This window comes from Eulemur rufifrons, chromosome 4 (assembly GCF_041146395.1).
Source record: "Eulemur rufifrons isolate Redbay chromosome 4, OSU_ERuf_1, whole genome shotgun sequence".
NCBI classification, from domain to species: Eukaryota; Metazoa; Chordata; class Mammalia; order Primates; family Lemuridae; genus Eulemur; species Eulemur rufifrons.
Window position 1 is genome coordinate 60,983,910 of NC_090986.1, and position 16,209 is coordinate 61,000,118.

The following is a 16,209-nucleotide window of genomic DNA, read 5'->3' on the forward strand; positions in this document are numbered from 1 at the left end:
ACAAGGGTGTGTGTTTCCCATGGGGCAAGAGGGCATCTCAGAAGGTAGATGGGCCTGAGCAGTCCTAAGAGTAAACTGCCCCAGGAGCCTCTCCTGTAAGTGCCCGTGAGAGTGTGATGTCACTCTACACGTCTTAGGTAGGATGAATAGAACGAGTCAGAGGCCGATGGGGGCGGCTAGGGGGAGAGGTTGATAACCCTTAGCCCAGGAGGTGAGGTGCTGACACAGAAATTTAGGGACCCCAGGAATGGGAGGACCTGGAGTGGCCCCTTTATTGCCTCTGTGAAGTTGGCTCCCCTACATATGTATGTGCTGGCACCCCGCTGCCTGCTGTCCCTCACCCCCAATCCTGGGGCCGCGCCCCAAGGGACTCTGCCCTTTGTGTCTGTGTGTTCTGGTTCAGTACCTGGAACACAGTACACATTCACAGTGGATATATGTTGAATGAATTTATTTTCTAGAACTAAGAATAGCCAGTATACTTGTTTAGCATTTCTATTAGTCTATTATTACTGATAAATGGGTATAAGTAAAAACCTTAAACATTTTTACAAGTCCTAACTGATGATGTAATACTCTTTCAAAAACCAGGTAACTTTGAGGCATTATGCACTTGTGATCCTTACTCTTAACTCACCTTGCTATGGATCTAGTACAGAGTAGCTTGGATGTTTGGAGCATAGAAAATTTTTGTTGAAACGATTTTACTCATAAAACTAAGGGGAAAATGCTCACATGAGTTCTGTATACCTTTCTAAAATCAGATTAGAAATCCTGGCCCAGACTTGAGTATTTATCTTTAGGAGGGTATTCAGAACCATCTCAGTGGTGGCTCATATTAAGAAGCCATCAGCTTTTCTTTAGAACAGTTCAGCAGCTGCCACGAGCTACTTGTGGGGCCAAGGCAGGCAGTCACGTAGAGCTTCCCAAGCTTTTCCTATGGATGGCAACCCTAGGATCCAGTGTTGCTGGAGATACAGCAGAAAAGGATGCTTGGTTGTCACTCCCAGTACCCAGCCCTCCTCAGCCCCACTCCCAGTCCTCCACCTGCCCATTCCAGGGGCTTCACGAAAGCATCAGTCAAGCCACCTGAGAAAATGCAGTTTCTAGGCCCTGCGTTTTTGGATCAGATTCAGATTCATGTCGGGGCAGCTTCCTAAGTAAGCAACTAAAGCTTCTTTGCAGTTTATTTAAATGAATTGAGATATTACCTGGGAATGGAAAAAAGAGAGCTATAACTCAAAAGCTAATGAAAAATGCTACAAACCCAGAAAATGGAGACTGTTTTATGGTCCTCTGGGAGGGACCTAAGGGCTTGGTCAAAGGAACCCTAGGAATTGAGGGTGGGGAATTTAGCTGTTGCTGAGCTGGTGGGTCTCCAAAGGGATGGACTCAACAATTGGTCTTGGCTGTTTCCATGGAAAAATAGAAGGTCTCTATATTTAAGAATCGGTTTTCCCAAAGTGGAAAATACAATCGTAAGTAGGTAACTTAAGAAAATAAAAAAGAGCAGAGGAAGTCATCAGTACTACTGAGCATTTTGCACATCTCAGAGGCTTGAAAGCTACTTCAGAAAGATACACAAACCTGCTCTGTACAATCTGTGGCAAGTCTCTTGTTAGGAAGGCCCATTTAAACAGGCTATATCAAAGCATTCTGAACTTTTCCTGTCAAAACCATCCCGTTTATTCTCATGTGTGGACCCCTCCCTCAGACCAAGGGAGCAGCATTTAAATCAACCAAATAGTACTCGAGTTTTACTGCTTCATTCACTTCAATCGCTTTAAACACTGAGCAGCAATGAGGTGGCAAGCATTGTGTATGACAGACAAGGTCCCTGGTCTTCTGGAACTTTTATTCTAGGTGAGCAATGCAGATGATAAATACAAAGACTAAAAATAGAGAAAACATTTTCAGATAGTGCTAAGCACAATGAAGAAAACAAAACAGGAAAAAGGACATGAGAGAGTAACCTCAAGCATGGTGACATGCTACTCTACCCCGGCAGTCACATGAAGGCCTCGGAGAAAGCAGATTTTTTGAAGTATGAGATGAGAAGGAGCCAGCCACAGAGAGGCCGGGGCAAGATTATTCCAGGTCAAGGCCCTGAGGCGAGAGTGAGCTGCAGGAACACACTGGGCAGGAGAGTGATATGACGTGTGTTTAGAGGTAGGAGGGGCCCGATCATGAAGGACCTTGTATGCCAGGGTACGGGTTTGGGATTAAATTCTAAAGGTGGCAGGAAGCCAAAAGAAGGGTTCTGAACAGGGACATGATATGATCTGAATTCTGTTTTAAAAATTCCTCTCAAGCTATTGTGTGGAGAATAGAGCCGAGAGGAACTGGGAGGCCAGCTAGAAGTGTTTGCACAAGACCTGGAGGGGTAAGTAGTAATCTGGACTAAGACAGAAGGACACTGACAGGATGACCGTGGGAAAGGCTAGGGAGGAATGGGGGACCGGCCTCAGTTTTGGGCTTCAGCAACCGGGTAGGACCATTTTCTCAAATGGGAGTAGTGGGGGAGGGGCACATTAGGGCAGGGACACAGGGAATCAGGAGTTCTGCTTTGGCCTTATTAAATCTGGGATGTCCATTAGCATCTAAATGGAGATATTAAATGGCAGCCGGAAATGGTATAAACTTATGAGTCAAAGGCAACAAAAAAGGATTTGAAGCCAAAGTATTCATTGAGATTACTCAGGTAGAGAAGCGTGAACCCTGAGGAAGCCCAAAATTTAGAGGTCGAGCTGAGGAGAACTCATCAGAGGAATCTAAGGGAGAGTGACTAATAAGAAGCAGTGCAGTCACGATGGCCAAGAAAGAAGATATTTCCAGAAGATGTGAGTAGTCAACCGTGTGAAGTGTAGCTGCCAGGCGGAGGGGTGGAGAGTTGGCCCTATGAAGCTCTCTGGTGACATGGTAAAGAACAGTTTCAGTGTGAAGACTCCAGCCAGACCCGAGTGGGCTGGAGAGAGAGAGGAGGAAGGGAATGGAGACTGACCATAGGCAAAATCTCAAAAGTCATGCTTTGGATAGGGGTGGGAAAGGGGCTGTGGGTGGAAAGAGGTCATGGAGTCAAGACAGGTTTTCCTTCTCTTTTGTTTTAAAGGTACGAGATAATAGAGTTCATGTTTACGTGCTGATGCATATGATCCTCTGCTTACACACAGGATCACTGCCTACGGGGCAGTGCACTTTCATAATAGTCCTCATAGATTACAGAGTATTGAGTTGAACAAGACCATCTAATCAAACCTCCTAACTTTATACAACATGAGGGTTTAGGTCCACAGTGGATAAGAGATTTACCATAGATTGCCCAATAGATCAAATGCCTCAATCTGCAAATACTCAGAACCCCTCCCCACTTCCTCCCTACTCAGGGCTGCTTAGAGATCACCCAGTACTGTGGTTTGTCACAGGGCCAATCCCTCCCTCTCCCATCTTTTGCTCCTGTGAACTCATATTTTAAAAATTATATTGGTTATCTGATGAGAACAAATCATCAGTTTGTACATTCAGTTTGGCCAGCACATTATTCTCTTTGAGTGGAATGGGAAATGGAATGCTACCAGAACATACTCCCCTTCCTCGTGCTGCCTGGAGTTTCCTTCCATGTATCTACAACCAACTGATCTTCAACAAAGCAGACAGAAACATACCCTGGGGAAAGCACACATTATTTAATAAATGTTTCTGGGAAAACTGGATAGCCACATGCAGGAGAATGAAACTGCATCCCTGTCTTTCACCATATACAAAAATTAACTCAATATGGATCAAAGACTTAAATGTAAAACCTGAAACCATAAAAATCCTAGGAGAATACTTGGAGAAACTCTTAAGGACATTGGCCTAGGCAAAGAATTTATGACCAAGACCCCAAAAGCAAATACAATGAAAACAAAAATACACAAATGAGACTTAAACTAAATAGCTTCTTCACAGCAAAAGAAATAATCAAAAGAGTAAATGATAACCTATGCAATGGAAGAAAAAATTTGTAAACTATACATCCAACAAAAGACTAACATCAGAATCTATAAGGAACCCAAATCAGCAAGAACAAAACAAACAAACCTATTAAATAGTGGGCAAATGACATAAACAGGCATTTTTCAAAAGAAGATACACAAATGGCCAAGAAATACATGAAAAAAATTCTCAACATCACTAATTATCAGAGAAATGCAAATTAAAACCACAATGAGATACTATCTTACTCTTACTAGAATGGTCATTATTAAAACATCAAAAAACAATAGACACTGGTGCAGATGCTGTGAAAAGGGAACATTTATACACTAGTGCAAATGTAAATTAGTACAACCTCTGCGGAGATGCCTCAAAGAACTAAAAGTAGATCTACCATTTGTTCCTGCAATCCCACTACCCAGAGGAAAAGAAATCATTATATCAAAAAGATATTTGCACTCATGTTTACTGCAGCACAATTCATAATCACAAAAATATGGAATCAACCTAAATGCCCATCAGCTGATGAGTGGATTAAGAAAATGTGAGATACACACACACACCCCCCATGGGGTATGATTTAGCCATAATGAAAAAGGAAATGATGTCTTTTGCAGCAACTTGGATGGTTCTGGAGGCCACTATCCTAAGTGAAGTAACCCAGAAACAGAAAAATAGTGCAGCATGTTCTCACATAAGTGGGAGCTAAACTGTGGCTACACAGGGGCACACAGAGTGGTGTAATGGTCATTGGAGACTCACAATGGGGGAGGTGAGACAGGGCAAGGGATGAAATATCACCTATGGGGTACAATGTACATTACTCAGGTGGTGGTACACCAAAAATCGAGACTTTGCCACTATACAATTAACAGAATTCAACTTGTACCCCCTAAATCTACTTGAATAAAAAAAGCAAGAGAAGATAGAATGATACAGATTCAGAGTTATACTACCAGCATCTCCTTAGAATTATTATCTTATCAATAAAACATTTGAGCCATTCTCCTTCATAACAATCTCTAGCCAAATATAGCTTCAAAGCTTTGGCCCTAAATCAAAAATACTGACTCATTTCTATACCAAACAACTGCAACGTATGCCAATCGCAACATGTGGGCCGTATGTGAAAAAAACTAGGAGTTCTGGCACAGACACTGGGCAATGTCAACTTGACCTAATGTGCAGTTACTACAGAGTTATGAAACATAAAATGCTACCCTGCAATCCACCCATAAAAATCTAATAATTCTTTAATGTCCAATTATATATCAACCTGTCTTCACATGTATTGGCTACAAAACAAAAAAATCCAGAAATCACAATAATAAAGTTCTTTCTAAGGGCCTATCTTCTCTAGCTGAGTTGGAACATAGCACTTGATCCCCACTAATTGTCAAGAAGGGAGTTTGGCAGAATGTTTGAACACTCAAAAGGCTCAGGATCCAGATCTGCAATGTTCCAAATCATGTTATTAATGAAATCCCACTGATCCTCGCTAATAAATACCAACTTACATGTCTTGAAAGACTCCAATTTTATAAAATGGTCATGAGAATGTCTAGATTGAATACACATTTTTGCCCAGATAAATCAGTGTCACAGGTAATCACACATAATTAGGATGGCTCATTGTTTAGGAAATTCTAGCTTCAGTTTTATACTCTCTGTAGATGGAATTCATTTGAAGAGTTTATTTCTCATTCACATTCTCTTCCAAGCAATCAGGATTTATGCTAACATGCATTTCTTATCTAATATTTTATGTGCCACAGGAGGGTGTTGAGTCATCTGAATATACTGGCATATTCTATATACTATTAACACAAGCACCTAGATGTGATGAAGATTTGGCCAATTAATATTTTCAAGTTGAGAGGGATTTTCTGCTGTGCCCTTGGCATTCTAGGCTGGTTTAGAGCATGCCCATTGTGTTCTCTGCATGGGTTTAATTATTCCAAAGGAAGATTTCAGAGGAATTTCAGAGTATTCCTGTCCCCTGAAGATGTACTGGAAGACCAGGACACTCCTAAAATCATTCTACCCACAAGAATTCTTTAGAAAAGAGTAGCGCCCCAGCACCAGGAAGTCCTTTTTCTCTTTATGCTAGTCCAAAGCAGTTTTGTCCCCCCATAGTCTTTGTCTAGATTCTAGAAGCTGCAGGGGAGGGCTTTATGGTCCCAACATTCAGATATCTACAAAATATGAATGGCTAAATTAACTTAGCAGAGAGGCTCATTTCATAGCAGGATACATTTTGCTACTCTTGTAAACTCTTCATCATGGCATTCTTTTTGGAGGATTATTCTCTCTTTGATTACAAAAAAGTGGAAGTATATGGGTATTTGGGGGTGGATTTGGGCAGGATATTATATCTGTTGTCAAACTATTATTAAGTGTAGTCAAATAAAATATTGAGAAAGGTAGAAAGTTAATGAAGAACTGAAGAGAAAAATTAAACTCCTAAGTTTACATTCATCTAACACTTGTTTCCAGCCTTCCTTCTACCTAAACATTCCCATACATTGATAAGTGTCACATCCTGTCTTTCTTTTGTTCTACCCAAACTTCAAACAGTAATATAGGTAGACTAGTTCAGAAGAACAGTAAGGGGAAAAGTATTAGAAAAGTTGGTTGTGCATACTTTTTATTGAAGATCCTGATTTACTAATATTTTTATTTCTAATATACTTGAATTAACTAATTTTGGTTTTCATGCTAAAGATATCAGAGGTGGCATGTTATAAATATTTTCCTATCTCCTATTTATGTACAGTATGTAAAACATAATTTTTAAAATTTTGAGGTAGCTGATTAAAAAAATGTATATACATGTACTTACATACCACACACTACTACTAACTACTACTATATATATTATGTATGTAATACTAGTAACTACTTAGAATACATTGTAAATGAAGTGTGTTTTCCAAGTAGAACATAAAAAGGGAAGCATTCTTTACTGAAAGGAAAGAAATAAAATAAAGACCTGAAAATAGAGACTTGTTCCCATTTTTTTTAACCTTCAAATGGTTAGAATTATTCACCCTTAAACAAAGAGGGAAAGGATTGCAGATCATTATGTGCTTTGTTTATATCCTAAAAGCATTATGGAGAAAATCACACCTTTGTCACACTGAGTGAAAGAGAAACAATTGTCAGAGTTGGACACATTTTCCAATAGGAGAGAAATGCAGTTACCAACTACATATGGGTTCATTTTGGGTTCCTGGAACTGATAGCACATCAGCATGTCTTCTGAGACTTGTGCATGGCATGTTATTACAGCTGTATATCATCAGAGAGGAAAAAAATAATTGGTTTCCCTTGGAGTATCTCTAAGTTGATGTCATATTCAATAACCCTGCTGTTGAAAAATCTATATATGATGGATGAAGTTTGGACTATCTTTTGAATTTAATTCCTCCTGTGCCAGCTTCTAGAGGCCCTGGTGTACCTGTCATTTTGAGGTGAGCACATGCAGCATTTAGAAAATCCAACCAGGTGCCTTTTCTGCCAGATAATGAACTACAGAGGAACAATTTGTCTCAAATGTAATTCTCAGATGAGAATGTGGCCTCATTCTTCATTCTTAACCATGCCACGGAAGAGCCAGTCTAAACTTGGAATGCCACCCTGGTATCAGTGCCAAGGTGCAGCTTGAAACAATGCCATGCATCACAGAATGAGGGTGGTGGCTTCCTTCCTCTGAATTCGAGGGCTTGAGTGGCAGCCTTAAACATACAGGCCTTCTAAGGTGGGGTCCCAGCACATTACCAACACGTTCTCATCAAGAACTTCTTGTGGGATCCCCTGACGATGACTCCCCAAAGAGGCCATTTAGTGGTTTCTCTTTGGGCCAAAGAAAAAGCCAACCTAGATGTATTTTGTGGGGTAATTGAATGTTTATAGGAAAGCAGCAGATTTCTTCCTTTTTCTTTGCCCTTTCTCAGTGATCAGCTTCTTTTGTTCATCTTGGATAAAAGGAGCCAACCTTGGACAGGGAAGACTGACCGGGATTATCCTAGCACCAGTGGCCTTGATGGCCCTATTTCATCAGCCTTGGGGCTGACCTTAGCGTGTGGCCTCTGCTAAGGGGCTTAGAGATTAATCTCAGGCTCAAAGTTGCTCTGGAGCCTGGGTATCTGGCTTGGTTTGGAACTTTTGGCCCAGAACCAATCTGACCTCTAGTTGGAAGAGACGTGCAAACTTTAAAATTCAGATTTGTGACTTATGAGATGCAAATTAATCTGTCTTCCTTAACTCAGTTTTATGTCTGACAACCAATTAATATATATGGTTACAGAAGAGCAAAACTCCCATTAGTTTGTATGCCACTAATTTGAAATGTATTTAACACAATCTTGATGAAATTAATCTCACCTTTGACCAGAAGGCAAAGCTGTTTAAACTGTTAACAAGTTGGAGGTGAATTGCTAAAATATTAAGTTAATTACCTAAGAATTATTTAAGAAAACATGCAAACAGAATTTCCTTACCTATTAGCAGAGCTTCTTTTTCTGATTTTAAGCCTTGGCTTCTTTTCTCAGTATTGTTCTCTCGGTCTTGGTTGACCAACGCAACAGTTAATACGTTGATTTCCTACAAAGTTAAAAACCAAAAATCATAGACATATTTATGTAGATGCTGTGCATTTCAATAGAAACCACCAGATCTCTTAAGCTCTATAAATATAAGGTCATCACTTCCACCTATACTGAAGATCAAACGTATACATAATTGATCTATTTGCCCAACAGTAGAAAAGTAATTCTAGAACTTAGGCTCCTAGCTAAGGAGCCTCCCTCCTAGCAAACCAAGTAACTCTCTGCACAAGTGGCAAATTTGGCATGAATTATCTTAGATTTTTGTCCATGTTTTGATTAACCTTTGTTCACTAAAATGATATTTGACTGTAGCTACTTTAACATGTTTTATTTCAAATATAAAAATTTTCTGGGAAAGCATAAAATTTAGGAGACTGATTTATAATGTTATGCTAATAATTTGTGTGAGTACATGGAGAAACAGGGCCTATTGGGAAGCTGAGATACAACTGTTGTTAGAAGTGTTTAAATTGAGTAAATATGGATCCTCATGTACAAAAGCAAAAGGGAGATCAAGCACGGGTTGGGAAATTCTTTTCTTTGGAAACTAAAAATGAAGAGTTGCACAATAGGTCAATAACATGTGAAACACTGTGCTATTATTATCTCTTTCTATTGTCTTTTTAATTTAAAAACAGAGATGAAGATTTAACACATATCCTCTAAGGCTTGGTATTAGGACTCAAAATGGAGAATAATTTAATAGAAAGTCAAATTTAATGATTTACATATATGACCTGTATCTATGGGATAGTAGAATCATTAGGGAAGTTGAGTCTTGTTGGAGGGAAGTTGCTGACTGAAAGATGGCTCCAAAGAAGGACTAACATACTGGAGCAAAAAGTTAAGGATACCGTTTCCATTAAATGATGGGGAAGATGTAGGAATGAAAGAGGAGAGGTAGGGAGGGCCAAATGGACAAAAGAGAACTTACAAGGTCTGGACAAATGGGTTGGAAGGTGTTACCAGGACTGGAAGTAGTTATAGGATAGATACTTAGCTAGTTAATATAAATTACCAAAACTGGTCAGATGCAGGAATATAGAAACTGTTGGGAGCATGTTGAGCATGTAAAAAGCACAAAACACACTAGAGAACATTCAAATAAGAAAAAGTGCACGCCAATCAAAATAGATTTATGAGCTTAATTTAACTTATGAGCTACTACCCTATAAATCAGGGGTAATTAGAAATTGCCAGGAAAGAAAGCTCTACTGAGAAATTGCCATTGGCAATACCTGGTGAGCATTTTAGAGGCTCATTACGTGCTGAAGACTGATCAAGAGTGAGTGAGAGGTGAACATGGGTAAGGTAAAGAATTGAGGGAATCACAGTGATTTGATGATTTGTCAGAGGGAATATCTCAGTTGACTAGAGGGTATCAGCTGAGGCTGAGAGTAGGAATGTGCCTGTGAAGGCAGGGATCAGAAATTTAGGGAATGGTCTAAGTCTGGAGCCAGCTGTACATCAAAGGTACTTAGAGATGAAAGGTGCTCTCATACCTCAAAAATTGGATCTTGGGAATCAGCCCAATGGAAACACAATGAAGAATTTTAAAATAGAACAAATCCAAAGGTTTATATAGATGGTATTAGAACATGTTATAAAAAGGAGTTATAGGAAAGGGAATAGAAATTCTTTCTGTGACGAAATAACATGTGATGCTTTCTGATTAGGCTGTCTCAATTAGAGCAGAGAAGGACTTTGTGCACACATCATCTCTCTGGGCCAGTGGGGTCAAGGAGCCTGCCAAGTTGCATTAGTGGTATGACCTGAGGATGAACAGGTCCCACAGGGACATGCCACTGGACTTCTAGGCCTTAGAGGGTGAGACTGCTGAGTATCCACTGAGTATCCAGGCTGAGGCTCTGTAAAGGTCTCCCAAGAGAGGTTTAGGAAGAAAGAGGATGGAAGAACATTAACTAAGATGATGATTGCAAAATTAAAAAAATGCAAATAATCAACCCTAGAGAAGGTGGAAATAGTATCTCCAAGAGAGGGTAATCTGTTCACAGCCTGGATGATAATTGGGGCCAAATGAAATTATTCAGCAGAGTTTAGCAGATAACAGGCCCACATTAATTGCCAAGACTGAGTGGTGTCCTGGGGCCATCCCCGGGTTGGGGATCCAGGTTTAATGAGGGAAATTGGCTATAGAGGGCAGGAAGATGTCAGGATCCAGCAGGGAATGGCAAGGGCAGAACAGACAGGCCACCCAGGAATGCTTTTAGGCTCCTGTCCCCATGTCCAAAGTTGGAGTCATATACAAAGGGGGACTTTGAGCAGGGCCCAACAAAGCCACTGAATCAATAATGTCCACAAGGAGCCAGATATGGCCCACCAGTGACTCTGACTTTGATAGTGATTTAGAGTTGGACAAACAAGGATGGAAAGCTAAGAAAGAGTCCTAGGATGACTATTCTGTGAAAATATTTCTTGAGATTAGATATCGTAGTCTGTGCTCTGCTGACCACAAATGGTGTGCTCTCACGTGGTCACGGACAGGGAATGGAGTGGACACACCCCTCTGTGCGGCCCACAACAGTCCTGCAGGCCCAGGCCTGGCAGAGACCCAAGGCTCGGCAGATGCACCAGCTTTTGGGTACTTCTGTGAGCTCTGTCCAGGGTGGAGATGAAGCTGTTCTCACTCCTCCAGGAGGGAGAAGAACTATTCCGGGAAGTGGTACAGGACCCACGGAAGCTGATCAGGAGGGCTCCAAGGAGTGCTTGCCTCTTATAAAAACTGGCCTCCAGAATCCCCAAAAGGGAAAACATCATCTCCATTATAGTCAAAGGTGGGTCCCAGCATACTAAATGGAGACATGGGTCTATACTATCATTTAGTGAAGTGTGCCAACTTGTGACCACTCAAGACAGTTACGGCTAAGTGCCCTGGAGCCTAAGCCTGCCTTGGGCATGATGCAAGCTCAGGCTCTTGCTGACAAAGTCGCAGAGTTTATTAGATGGATGAATGCTCATGTCATACATTTTGCCAAAGACAACAGTTAAATTAATACAGATGTGTTTTAAGGGGTAGAAGACAAGATAGTGATTTTAGATAGCTACTTTATGTGCTGTGCTTTTACCTTTTCCAACTATAAATAAAAAAGGAGAGCTTTGTTTTTAATGACTCATGAATCATAGGTTCCTAAGAAAAATAAGGTTAATTTGCTTTTTCCATATTTATATTGGTGTTGTTCATTAAACAAGATAATTACAATTATTGGTAGTCTGAAAGTTTGGGGTAGTCTAGGAAGTACAAAGTAGATGTATACAACATCTGTACCCTCTTCATGTTTTCATAACATTTAGTGTCTACAAATTTAAATTATCATCTGATATTCGTCAAAAGAGCTCCATCATCATAACTGGTTAAGGTGAAGGGAGTGCACAGAGAGAATGTGTGACTAATTCCTCAAACCAAACCCTTGTTGCATTTAAGCTAAGCCTGTTTTTACTTTTAGCCACCCAATAAATAGTTATGCCACATACACACATCACATGCCTACTATAGGCCAAGGAATTCTATGTCTTTAAGGGTATCGAGTCCAAAGTGACAAGAAGTGCATGCTTACCCAGAGGCCCACAAGCAATTCTTATACAAAGTCTAAATGAAAGAAATGTGAGTAGACAAAGCTGGAGAAGTAGGTGGATAAGGAGTTTAGATTTTATCTGGAAGGCTTAACTAGCAGAGGAGTTACATGAACAGCTCTGCATTTTAGAACACTGGAGACAAATGCAACTTGAGTCAGGGATACTAACCTAGTACTGCAAAAGTCTATTCATTTTTACCATTTGAAGATGAGGGTCAAAACCAAGTAAATGGTGTACAGAATGGAAATGGAGGATTTAAGAGGCGAACAAAAAAAAAAATTGGTGATTTGGTACATGAGGAAATGTTGAAAACGGGTAGGCACCTCAGTGAATAGGAAAATGGAGAAAGAAGCTAGTCTGGGAAAAGATGATGTGTTCAGTTTTAGAAATGTGAACTTGGAAGGCTTCTATGCCACCTTGTCAAGATATTGGGGAGGAAGTAGAATGTACAGGTTTTTGAACTTAGAAGCAAGGCCCTGACAGCTCTTTTTATGGGGCGTTTCTCAGGTTTGTGTTTGCAGCAAGCAACTTTGATGTTTCCTCTGGGACGAAGAGCAGGCTTGCTTATACTCGACAGAAGAGAGGTGGATTCCCCAAGCTCAGTGTTTCTCTCCTGTAACACAACCCACTGCATGTGGGAGCATCTTGCTTGGGCCCCTCTATGGGGAGATGCTCAGGCTGTAAGATCCACGAAGGTAAGTTTGGTGCAGCCAGGACTGCTGGTAGCACAGGATAAAACCTTAAGGGGACACGTGCCAAAGCCCTTCTGTGAACAATTCCTCATGGCAGGAACAAATTGACCATGATATTAAACACTAAAGGAGAGCATTTTCAGGGGTATCAGAGGCTGTTACCAGTTTATGCTTTATGTCTCACTCTAGAAAAGAACTCTTACGGGAGGACATGGACTTGAACTCTGCCCAAAGGTCTCTTTGTTTATTTTTTAGATGAGTTAAGGAATTTCTTTGTCAAAAAGCTGTAACACAGGGGCTAGAAAACAATTAGATTTCATATTCTCTACATAGGACATTCTAATTTATGTATTTTGTAGTTGGGGAACACATATTACTGGGATACTGAATCATAAATCATGCACGGTTTTGCCCTTTTTCTTAAAAACTTCACTGTCCTTATTCCTCTCCCCACCCCAAATCTGTGGAGAATGGAAAGGACCTTATCAGAATGGAAAAGTTTTATCATTAGAAACATAAAACGATAAAGACCCCTCATCCTTACATCACACTAAAATCCTTCAGCCTGATAGAGGAAACGTTCCCTGAAGGATGATGTGTTTACGGAAGGTTCTGGAAAAGCTGCTCCAGGTGTCTAGAGATTAGAAAGTGGAAGTGAATAAGCATGGATGTGGTGGGAGGTGAGGGAAGTTACTAAGTACAAATCGTTAGTGGTGTACAGAGTACACAGCGAGAAGGGAGCATTAGGATGGGGCCTAAGAGCTTCCTCACAGCGAGACCTAGTAGATTATGAAACAGGCTTCCGCGGGAAGCGGTGGGAGCACAGTGAAAGCGCACCAGACTAGAAAATGCACAGCGGGTGACACGTCTGCACTTGAAAGGAGAATGGACAAGATTACCTAACAAATCTTTTCTCAGTCTACTTTTTAACTCTAATTTCTGTGATACTTAGAAAGAATCATTAAAGGGCTGCAGAGGAGGTTTTCAATAACTGGGAACTAGATATCACAGACTTTTTAAAAGACTTCTTAAAGAGTTAGCTACTGAAAGGCAGAAATTTCCCCTCTAAGTGTCCTTATCAATTACTTTGAGAAATGATCAAAGTAATTTATCATTTAGAAAAGCTCTTTTTCAATAATTTACTGAGCTAGAATAGTGCTTTGTTGTTGTTTTGTTTTTGTTCTCCTCCACCCACCCGAGCCCCTAAGGACCAAGAATGTGGTTTCCCCGGCTTCTAAGATGCTTTTGTTATTGCTTTTATTTCATTATTCCTGTGGCCTCCCTACCCTTAGTGCTGTTTTCTTTCTATTGCAAAGCTTCTTGAATATGTGTTGTCTGCCCGCAGTGTCTCCTGCTGCACCACCTGAAATCTCAGCTTTCTCACCCATCACCCCAGCGAATCTACCTCTGAAAGTTTCAGTGGCCTCCTTCTTGCCAAACGGTTATTTTCTCAGTCCTGTTTTCATGTGATATTTTACACCATTGACGTCGGCCCCTCTAAACCATACGCCTCCCGTGTTTCTGTTACACATGAGGTCCTGGTCTTTTTCCTCCTAATTTCTTGTTCTGTCTTCACTGGCTTTGTCTTTCCCTCTGCCAGCCCAGTGCACACAAAGAAGAGGTCACTCTCTCCCTCCTCTTATTCGCTAACTGTAGTCCTTGCCAAAGTTTGGTCCCCAGTTTTTCTTCTCTAGTCCCTTTTATTAGAGTCCTTTCATTCTCATGGGTTGAATTATAGTCAGACTTAATTCTTTAAGATTCTGTTCTTTGTTGTCAACTGACCACTGGCCTTGTCTGCCTGAATTTACCACTGCCCAGCTCAAATTCAAAATGAGAGGTAGGAAGAGATATTACATACTTGGGTTTTAGCCCTGGCTCTTCTGCCAACAGCTGGTTGACCTTGGGCAAATTACTCAACATCTTCAAGTTCCAGATCACTTGTCTAAAAATAAGGTGCTGGGTAGGGTTAATCATCTTTGATGAATGCTTGATGGAACCTCATCAGCTTTACAGAGGTGACATGGAAGGTCCAAGGAGACAAATCTCCGGAATTCTCACTCCTTTACTGTTTTCTTCTGTTTTATAATACAAGGGCTTCTACGGAAAGCTTCACTTAAAGAAATGTCCTTATACTCCTCCCACCATCCCCCCAAAAAACAAAGTCTCAACTCAGGTCCTTCCTGATGTTGTTCTTCTAAATTTCTATAATTTTATGTCTAAAAGCCAATTCATCTTGCTCATCAAATGCATCCTCTTCTAATTTTTCTGTTTTATTAGTAGCAGCATCATTTTCACTTGCAAGGGCTTGAAAACTTCATTTTTGATTCCATTCTCTTCTACCCCTAAGTGGTTTTAAAATCTCCCTGAATCCAAATTCTATCAAGTCTCTGTGAGATGTCGCTCGTGCCGCTTTCCCATTTCCACTGCTGGTGTTCTACTCTCGGTTCTCCTAGTTTCACACTTCGACCACTGCGAGAACCTCCTACTTTGTCTCTGCCTCTGGGCCCTTCCTCTTCCGATCTACCTTACATAATGCCACCAAGTCAATTTCCTAACATGCGACTTTCATCTTGTCCATCTTTGATTTCAAACTTCAGATGCTTTCTGACAATGCACAGGGAAAAGTCAGAAGCTACTGCCTGGCATTTTGGGTTCAACCCTATCAAAATAGCCTATCCCCTTTCTATGCTATGTCCAGATATGTTCTCAGAAGGCTCTCTACTCTCTTTTCCTTGCCACTTCCTACTTAGACTTTTACGCACAGCACAAGCTCCATATCTCTCAGCGGCATTTTTTCAGGCCACTTGCAAGCCTTCTTACCAGGACACAGTTCCTATGTCACTTATGTGGCAGTTGATCACTTATACATTTGGGTAAAACTGACTTTCACCTGTGTTTGCTCCTTAGTAACCATACCTGGGCAAGCGAGGCAGCATGGCCATGGGGAGCCTGTGTTCTATTTCTGTCACCATTATTTACACACTGGATAATTTTAGGCAGAGCATTTCATTAAGCCATAACTTTCTTCTATGTGAAGCATGGATAATACACTATGCCTCTCCCCCATGGTTATTATAAGGACCAAATAGCACATAAGGGAAACAGTGCTTTTGAAAACTACAAACTTCTAGGAATATGTTGTGGTATAAGTATTATCATCATTATTTACTTTTATTACTCACAGGAACAACTGGACACAGAACAAGTGCTCAATACATACTTGGGGTACTGAATTCATGCAAAAATTCTGTATATGATTGATTGCAATTATATGAAAATACATATGAAAAAATAACTGTGGTTGTGTTCAAATAGTGGCAATCTCCCATCTTCTCTAA

General features: G+C 40.6%; 1 protein-coding gene across 1 annotated transcript in view; it reads right to left on the bottom strand.

The window, feature by feature from the left end:
• The window catches only part of ENOX1 (ecto-NOX disulfide-thiol exchanger 1), a 239,815-nt gene that overhangs the window by 12,437 nt on the left and 211,169 nt on the right, over nucleotides 1–16,209 (bottom strand). Inside the window, exon 13 of the mRNA XM_069467218.1 lies at nucleotides 8,478–8,580. Coding sequence (XP_069323319.1) covers nucleotides 8,478–8,580 — 103 coding nt within the window. The remainder of the gene's footprint in view (nucleotides 1–8,477; nucleotides 8,581–16,209) is intronic.